General features: G+C 39.0%; 2 protein-coding genes and 1 long non-coding RNA gene across 12 annotated transcripts in view; 1 reads left to right on the top strand and 2 right to left on the bottom strand.

The window, feature by feature from the left end:
• LOC307044842 (uncharacterized protein) overlaps positions 1 to 7655 on the bottom strand; it is a 45150-nt gene that overhangs the window by 20758 nt on the left and 16737 nt on the right. The window lies entirely within an intron of this gene.
• LOC307044843 (uncharacterized protein) overlaps positions 1 to 7655 on the top strand; it is a 50192-nt gene that overhangs the window by 31584 nt on the left and 10953 nt on the right. For 6 of the 7 annotated variants that reach the window (XM_079690263.1, XM_079690262.1, XM_079690261.1 and 3 more), the window contains exons 2-10: positions 3542 to 3758; positions 5067 to 5229; positions 5495 to 5569; positions 5923 to 5964; positions 6182 to 6223; positions 6328 to 6438; positions 6857 to 6955; positions 7323 to 7383; positions 7486 to 7529. In XM_079690263.1, coding sequence (XP_079546389.1) covers positions 3542 to 3758; positions 5067 to 5229; positions 5495 to 5569; positions 5923 to 5964; positions 6182 to 6223; positions 6328 to 6438; positions 6857 to 6955; positions 7323 to 7342 — 769 coding nt within the window. In that variant the 3' untranslated portion in view covers positions 7343 to 7383; positions 7486 to 7529. Of the gene's footprint in view, positions 1 to 2867; positions 2934 to 3541; positions 3759 to 5066; positions 5230 to 5494; positions 5570 to 5922; positions 5965 to 6181; positions 6224 to 6327; positions 6439 to 6856; positions 6956 to 7322; positions 7384 to 7485; positions 7530 to 7655 lie in introns of those variants that run through there. The other variant, XM_079690264.1, reaches the window with a different exon arrangement.
• On the bottom strand, positions 215 to 1924 carry LOC307044852. 2 transcript variants are annotated; one of them, XR_013809699.1, is made up of 4 exons: positions 1794 to 1924; positions 1594 to 1695; positions 1382 to 1468; positions 215 to 1019 (listed from the first exon to the last, which is right to left on the bottom strand). It is a non-coding gene; the product is annotated as an uncharacterized lncRNA (long non-coding RNA). The 2 variants fall into 2 exon arrangements; XR_013809700.1 differs by lacking the exon at positions 215 to 1019 and having other exon boundaries at positions 1250 to 1468.

The raw sequence follows: 7655 nt of genomic DNA, 5'->3' as shown, positions 1-7655 counted from the left end.
TAGCCTGGCCTGTACTCCCTTGTTCTTCCCTCTCATATTTGCGCCGTTGTCATATGACTGTCCTCTGCAGTCATCAAAGGCAATCTGCAACTCCTCCAGCCTCTTCAAAATCAGGGCGGACAAACTTTCACCAGTGGACTCCTCTGCTACTAGGAATCCCATGAAGTGCTCTTTAATCTGGGGGTCTTCTTCCAGTGTCACAATTCTGATGACTACTGACAGCTGTTCAGTGTGGCTAACATCCGGGGTGCAATCTAAAATGAGGGAAAAGTACTTGCATTTCTTTATTTCTTGCACTATTGTTGATAGAATCTTTCCACTGATGCATTCAATCAACTCATTCTGAATGGTTTTGCCCAAGTAGCTGTGGTGGGATGTTTGACTTTTAATCTTGTGGATGTGGTCTTTCATCACTGGGTCAAACTGCGCCAAAAGCTCAACCTCTTTCAAAAAGTTTCCATTTGAAGGAGAGTGGAGTATTTCTGTCTTTCCTCTCAATGCCATATTTCGCCCTGCCAGAGACTGTACAATAGCAACCAGTCGTGTCAGCACTGCTCTCCACCGACTCTTCTCTGCCTCAAGGAGGGCCTGCTCTTGTTTGTCTATTGTTGTACCTTGTTTTAATCGAACTGCCAATTCTTTCCATGACGCCAAATTGTTCAGGTGTTCCGGACTATTTTCATGGCTGGTCAAAGCAGCACTTGCATTTTTCCAATCCGACAGTCCTGCATTTGTTAAATGAATTTGTTTTGGAGATAAAAGTTGACAACAAAAACAAAAAAGACTGTTCTTCTTTTTTGAATATGTCACCCAACTTCTTTTGATCCTTTCTCCATTTACTAAGGTCCTGCTGAAGTACTGGTGGTGGCAACTTCTCCCATCATCTCTCCTTGGGAAAATGAAATCAGGTGTTATCTGATATGGTCCTCTCCGAACAAACTCTGTCCTCATTGTGTCTGTGAGATGTGAAGGGCAGTCAGCAGGATCGGTTGGTAGTGGATCGTCTGTCTTTGCTGCATCTGGAGGGCATGTGAAGCACATTTTCTCACCTCATATTCACAATATCTTTTCACACACACACACACACACACACACACACACACACACACACACACACACACACACACACACACACACACACACACACACACACACACACACACACACACACACACACACACACACACACACACACACACACACACACACACACACACACACACACACACACACACACACACACACACACACACACACACACACAATTCCAAAAAGGTTGGGACAGTGTGTAAAATGTAAATAAAAACAGAAAGCAATTATTTGAAAGCATGAGGACAATTAGGTTTATAGCTAAACATCTTTACATTCATCAGGCACACACCTGAGAAGAGTGTATGGGTGGAATCTGTGGTGCAATCAGGATGAGATGCAGCAGGCTGTTCTGACGTTCCTTGCAGTGGTTCTGGGCCTATACATATATAGAGAACACACAAGAGCAAATATATTGGCTGGATTAGAAATGGCACGACAGTCATTTTTACATTCAATTATTTATCATCACATCAGGAACATCTATTGACATATTGTACTCACCAGAACAAACAGACACAGTGGTCAGTGGCAGGGTGGAATCAGTGGTCATCTCATCATGATGAGCAGCTTGCTGTTCTGACGTTCCTTCATGTGGTTCTAGGTCTATAAATATAGAAAGAACACACAAGAGCAAATATATTGACTGGATTTCACATTCAATTATTTATCATCAGGAACATCTATTGACACATTGCACTCACCTGAGGAAGCCGGCACAGCTGAGGTGCATGGCGGTTCCTTGTCAACTGATGCAGCAGATGGTCTCAGATATTTTAAAAGTGAATCTAAAATGATATAACAAAATGTGTATTATCAACATTGAATAATTTCCATTTGTTAAATGTAGCTATTATTTAGTTAGTAAGCATTAAGACAGCCTGACAGGTCTGATTCAACTAATCAAGAGCTATGCCTATCTTATTAGAACAGGTTGGAACGAAAACATTCAACAGGACTGGAGTTGAGAACCACTGAGCTAGTTAGCTAACGTTAGCGCACATTATGACAGGGTTGAATTTGGCAAATGTTTGACTCGGATAGTCAATGTGCTTTCTGAGGTAAACTTAACGTTAGCTAACGTTACCAACTAACTAACATTCCACCACACTGGCTAGCTCGCTACACCAAAACTAACATTGTTATTATTACTAATATTTCTATTTCATGACACAAAGAAAATAGCCTTATGACAGTTTCGACTGAATGGCAATAACAAACGCTGGCTAGCTAACGTTGGCTTGGCTAACTAGCAAGATTACATGATCCATTCGCTAATGTTGACAATACAATCAAAATTGCATACCTTTCACCTTGGCACGTTTCTCTTCTTCTTCTTTTCTTCTGTTTTTATACTGCGCCCCAGATGGCTTTTGCCTCTTCATAGTTCTCTAACGTTAGTCTTTCTTTCCTCAACGCTCAATTTTATAAACACTTGACCGATACCCATCAATGCACAGTGCTCTAGCATGTTCTGACTGTGAACACCTAAAGCCGAGGCTCTTAGACCGACCGACCGTTTTAGATTTTTGGCTCATTTTCCCTTATGTTAGAATTTTTTTTTTTATGTAAGAATAATGGTTGCAGATATAGAGGGGGGGTGCCAAAACTGCGCCAAGCAAAAAAAAAAATATATATATATTTTTTTTTTTGTTGCAATTTTTGGCGCCCCCCTCTGGGTGGCGCTCTAGGCAACCGCCTATATTGCCTGTAGGAAGCTCCGCCCCTGCACACACACACACACACAAACACACACACACACACACACACACACACACACACACACACACACACACACACACACACACACACACACACACACACACAGGTAGTTGTGCCCACAGGTAAGAACTTAAACTTTTCACGATTTATATATAGCATTACAATCGACTAACAGTGTCATATATTTATCTCTTTGTTATGCAAAACTTACAGGGACATTTAAAATGGTCTTATTCGAGCTGGTAACACAGTAGACGACGTTGCAGTGTATTATACTGTAGTACTGCTATAATTCTAGATTATATTATAAAAACAATTTTATATATAGGATTTCGACAGATTAACATTATCATATATTTTCGTCAAATTCAAGATAGTGCTTTTACAGTGCAATGTCATGGTCAAGCTGGTAAGATAGTAAAAGTTGTGTAACCTTACGTTTCGATGACATATTTTACCGCTGAATTTTAGCTTTGCTTTGAAATTGTAATAAAACTAAGTAAGGGGCCATTATTGCATTGATACTAAATTAATTTACTCAAATTAAATAAAAATGCAAGTGTTTTTATTATATTCAAAACAGGATACAGTTTTTGTTGTAGCTTGGGGAGGGACTTACAGTCACGGACTAGACAAAGGAAAATTAGTCAATATTTGTATTTGATTGCATTCTGAATTTGAAACCCAGTTTTAAATGACCTTGTCTTTTATTTGTCTTTATCTCCAAAAGAATGCCAGGACCAGGTTCCACTTCGAGGCATTGCTCAAGCTGCTGCATGTCACTGAATGTGGCATGCAAAACTTGCAAATTCTGCAAGGCGGTGCAGCCCCGCAAACTGCGCCTTAGCAAACAAATGGACAAGTTTGATACGAAAGCAAACACCTGGGTCCAGGCAAAAAAAAAGAATAAAACTTCATCCCACCTGAGGGATCAAGCTGCATTGGTGGTATGTGATGGACTTTTTTTGTTTGTTGGCCTGCATGCATAAGTAATAACAGCCCTGTACTTGTTCATTCTGGATTTGGAAAAAATATTTACATTTGATACAGAAATGTAATATCTGACCATATCTGATCATAATTACGTAAAAAAAATCTGCTGCTCAAAGCCCTAGGTAGAAATGGGCTTTGAGCTGGTGCACATTATGCAAATTTCATGACCTGCATGAACTGTGTGCCCCAAAAGAAATGTGACTATATGTACATTCAAGTTTTAAAGCACTGTGTCAGAACACAGCTAAATACATTTGCACTATTTAATCATTTATCCAATTCAACTTACATTCGAAATAGACATTTCATCAGTGTGTCTGCTCCCTGTCAATACAACTACTGTAGACACAGGGATACGTTATGTTTATTTAACTTTGGCGAATCATCGCTGAATTTGATTCAATGTAATTGAAAGGTACACTGTGTAATAGTGAGGTTTCTAAATTGCAACCAACTGAGTACCTCTCCCTTTATAAGCATGTACAAAAACCTACAGTGGCCATCCATTGCCATAACAACATGAAAGGCCTTCTCTATAGCCAGTGTTTTTTTTCTTCCGATTGTAGTAACACGACTGTAGTAACACGGCAAAGAGAAGAGAGTGAAATAGACCGGCTCGCTATGTACAGATGAAGGGCTTATTCTAAGCTAATCACAACAAAAACTAGTTATAGGTGATTATACACATTAATGGAAACCTAATTATGAATACCATAATAAATTATATCTTATAGAACCCCTATAAATACTCCACAGTGTACTTTAGAGATAGAGATATTATCTCAACACTGTGATTGAGCCTGTGCGCAACAGCAGAACATCTAGTATACTTGTAAGGCATACAAGTGAATACTCCCCTTCTAGTAGTACAATTACCCCAAGCGCAAGAATAAATACTGCAGGTGATCAAAAATTGCGACGTTTATGTTGTAGAATGGCTCTAAACTTAATCCCCCTTAGAATCTATGGCACTGTTCATAAACCACAGTGCTGCTCCACAAACCTAGATGATATATACAGTGTAAATTCCGCCAAGAGAAATGAGAAATGCAATGCAGAATAATGTTCAAAGCTTCTACTTGCTGATCGCAATAGTCTTAAGACTGTTAATGCATGCATAAAACAAAATGTCTTTGTTATTGCATAGGGTTGAATATTTGTGCAAGCAGTGTATGTGATTTATGTTTAACAACTGGTTTTGCCTTTGCAAATAACCAGGGCATAATTGTTCTGAAATAATGTATATTTTGGTTTGTTGGAAGCTGGAAAAATGTCAGGCCCTTGGAGCCAGAGGCGTCTTGTTCCTAGCCCGGCCTGGAATAAAGAAGGACTGGACCTGCGAAGTAATGATGCCAAGGTGCAATGTCAGCAGCAATGCCTCCACCTGCCTCCGAAGGATGGTGTTATTTGAATTTGTTGCGAAAGGTATTGTTGTCTGTTAAAGTGAATAAAGAAATTATTAAGTAGGTAGTACTGTAACTTACATTTTTGTAGAATTAACCAATAATGTCATTGGAAATTAAATTAGACACTTAGATGTCGTTTTCTTAATAAAGTTTAGGAGGAGCCCATAGGGCTAATTGACAGCAATTAACTTACACCTCTTACTTAAATCAAGCATACAAATTGGAGAACTATTGAATTACATGATGTTGTTGATGCTATCCAAAGCTTATTTTCTTTAATCTAGGTTGGAGTCATACAGAGCCTGCAGCAGCCTCCGAAACCCCACAGCCTCCTGCGGAAAACTCGCCAGCCACATCAAGTAATTGCAGAAGTCTATTGTACCACTCTTTTTATTGTTTTCTGACTATATTCGTTATATTAGGATTTTATAAACAGCCAGGAGCTGACCATTCAAAATTACATTTGTTGAACTGCCTAATGAGACAAATAACGCCTATGAACTTAATGTCATTAGCACTTATGAGGACATTCCTATTGGTGGGGTTAGAGACCAATGTGTCCTTTTTCTTTGGTAAAATTATGTTTGCATGGTGCATTGAGTGGTTGTACTTGATGCAATATAAACTTGTTTTATTTTTGTAAGCTTCAAAGTCATTGTCACTTTTAACAGCAACTTGTATGTTTTACAAATTGTAACCTTTTCTTTTTCAGAAGTCGCCATTGCCACCGCAGACGGCCCCACCAAGTCCTCTGGTAAGTAGCACACGTCTTCTACTGTATGTGAACATTCCTATTGGTGGGGTTAGAGACCAATGTGTCCTTTTTCTGTGGTAAAATTATGTTTGCATGGTGCATTGAGTGGTTGTACTTGATGCAATATAAACTTGTGTTATTTCTGTAAGCTTCAAAGTCATTGTCACTTTTAACAGCAACTTGTATGTTTTACAAATTGTAACCTTTTCTTTTTCAGAAGTCGTCATTGCCACCGCAGACACCCCCACCAAGTCCTCTGGTAAGTAGCACAGCATAGTTCATCGCAAATTCCAGTAAAATAGGAGGTTCTGTACATTGAAGAAGGTGGCGTACATCCATTCTACTCTTTCTACTTCTCTGTAGGAAACCTATCCGAGGAGATGTACACCCTGACACTCATCCCTGTCCCAGCTGCAAGCACCTATTCACTCCCTTCACCATCGACTGCGTCCCAGCCAGGGAAGAGGAAGAAGGGTTAGTGTTTTGTTTGTGTGATTCATTACATTTTAAATAATGAGTGTCGAGTGTTATTTGCCCTCTGGCATCATGGTTTATAATAATATCACTTGTCATTTAAATGCACCTTTCAAGGAACCCAAGGTCATTTTACATATACAACAGAAAAACAAATACAACACAATTCACAGATATCTTTGGGAAACCGTCTTTCCATAAATAGGGTGTGATTTATCATAAAGTCACAGCTGGACGCTAACAAAAAATATTATGAAAGTTATTTAAGTTACATAATACATTTTGACATACTCCATATTTGAAGTCAGTAGATCAGGAACATGAAGGGCAAAAATCATGTATAGCCCACAGAGGTTGTGATGCTATCTATGCCCCAGTCTCTACCGTCACTCATTTAACTTTCTTACATCTGTCACAGGTTTGCCCACAGAGCGCTCCTCCTCTCCAAGACTTGCTACCTCTGTAGCAAATGGGTGTAGCAGTACCACAGGTGAAAGGATGAAGAAGAAGAATAAGGGTATGTTTTGTTTTTGTGGTACATCCTACTGAACAAATAAATAGCTGTATTCTTCCATTCCAAGTCCTTTTGCACACCACAAGTTACTCACATTTCAGACAAGATATCAGATCCAGGTTTCCATAATCCCTCTCTTTTTAATAACCATAAAGGTTTGCTCAATGACTTGTCTTTATTTATAAGGTGGTTAGAAATTATGTTTCATGAAATAAAACAAAAAGGAAGTTGGACACAAATAGGCCACATTGCAGCTTAGCTAATGTTCTCTTCCTATATGAAAGTCATTAATCAAATATTCGTCTGGAGGATGTCCAAACCTTTTCTTCATTTGTTTATAACTTCTTATTTGCACTATTTCATTCTGCAGAAAAGGCTCAAGGCAGCTGATATTCAACTACAACGTAATAAAAGACAGAAGGGTAGAGAAGGTAAGATGTTGAAACTGACAGAGCATGAAGCAGCAATGCATTTACCCGTAGTCGCTGATATGGCTAACACTTGTTTTTGTCTGTTTGTGTGCCCGTGTGTAGGGAAGAGAGGAGGTAATGGTCTGCTGGCTGCCTTGCGCATCATGGTGAGAACACAGCTGTTTGGTTAGCTTTTTTTTAGACTGTGTGTTATAAATAAATGTATTACTTCATAACTAGTTTACTATCAGGCTTCTACAAAACTGACCCTAAGTAATTTGTTGTTTTATGAT

The sequence above is a fragment of the Notothenia rossii genome (assembly GCF_949606895.1).
Source record: "Notothenia rossii genome assembly, chromosome: 6".
NCBI lineage: Eukaryota > Metazoa > Chordata > Actinopteri > Perciformes > Nototheniidae > Notothenia > Notothenia rossii.
Note: the sequence above shows the minus strand (reverse complement) of the source record. Positions and strands in the feature narration are given on the sequence as shown.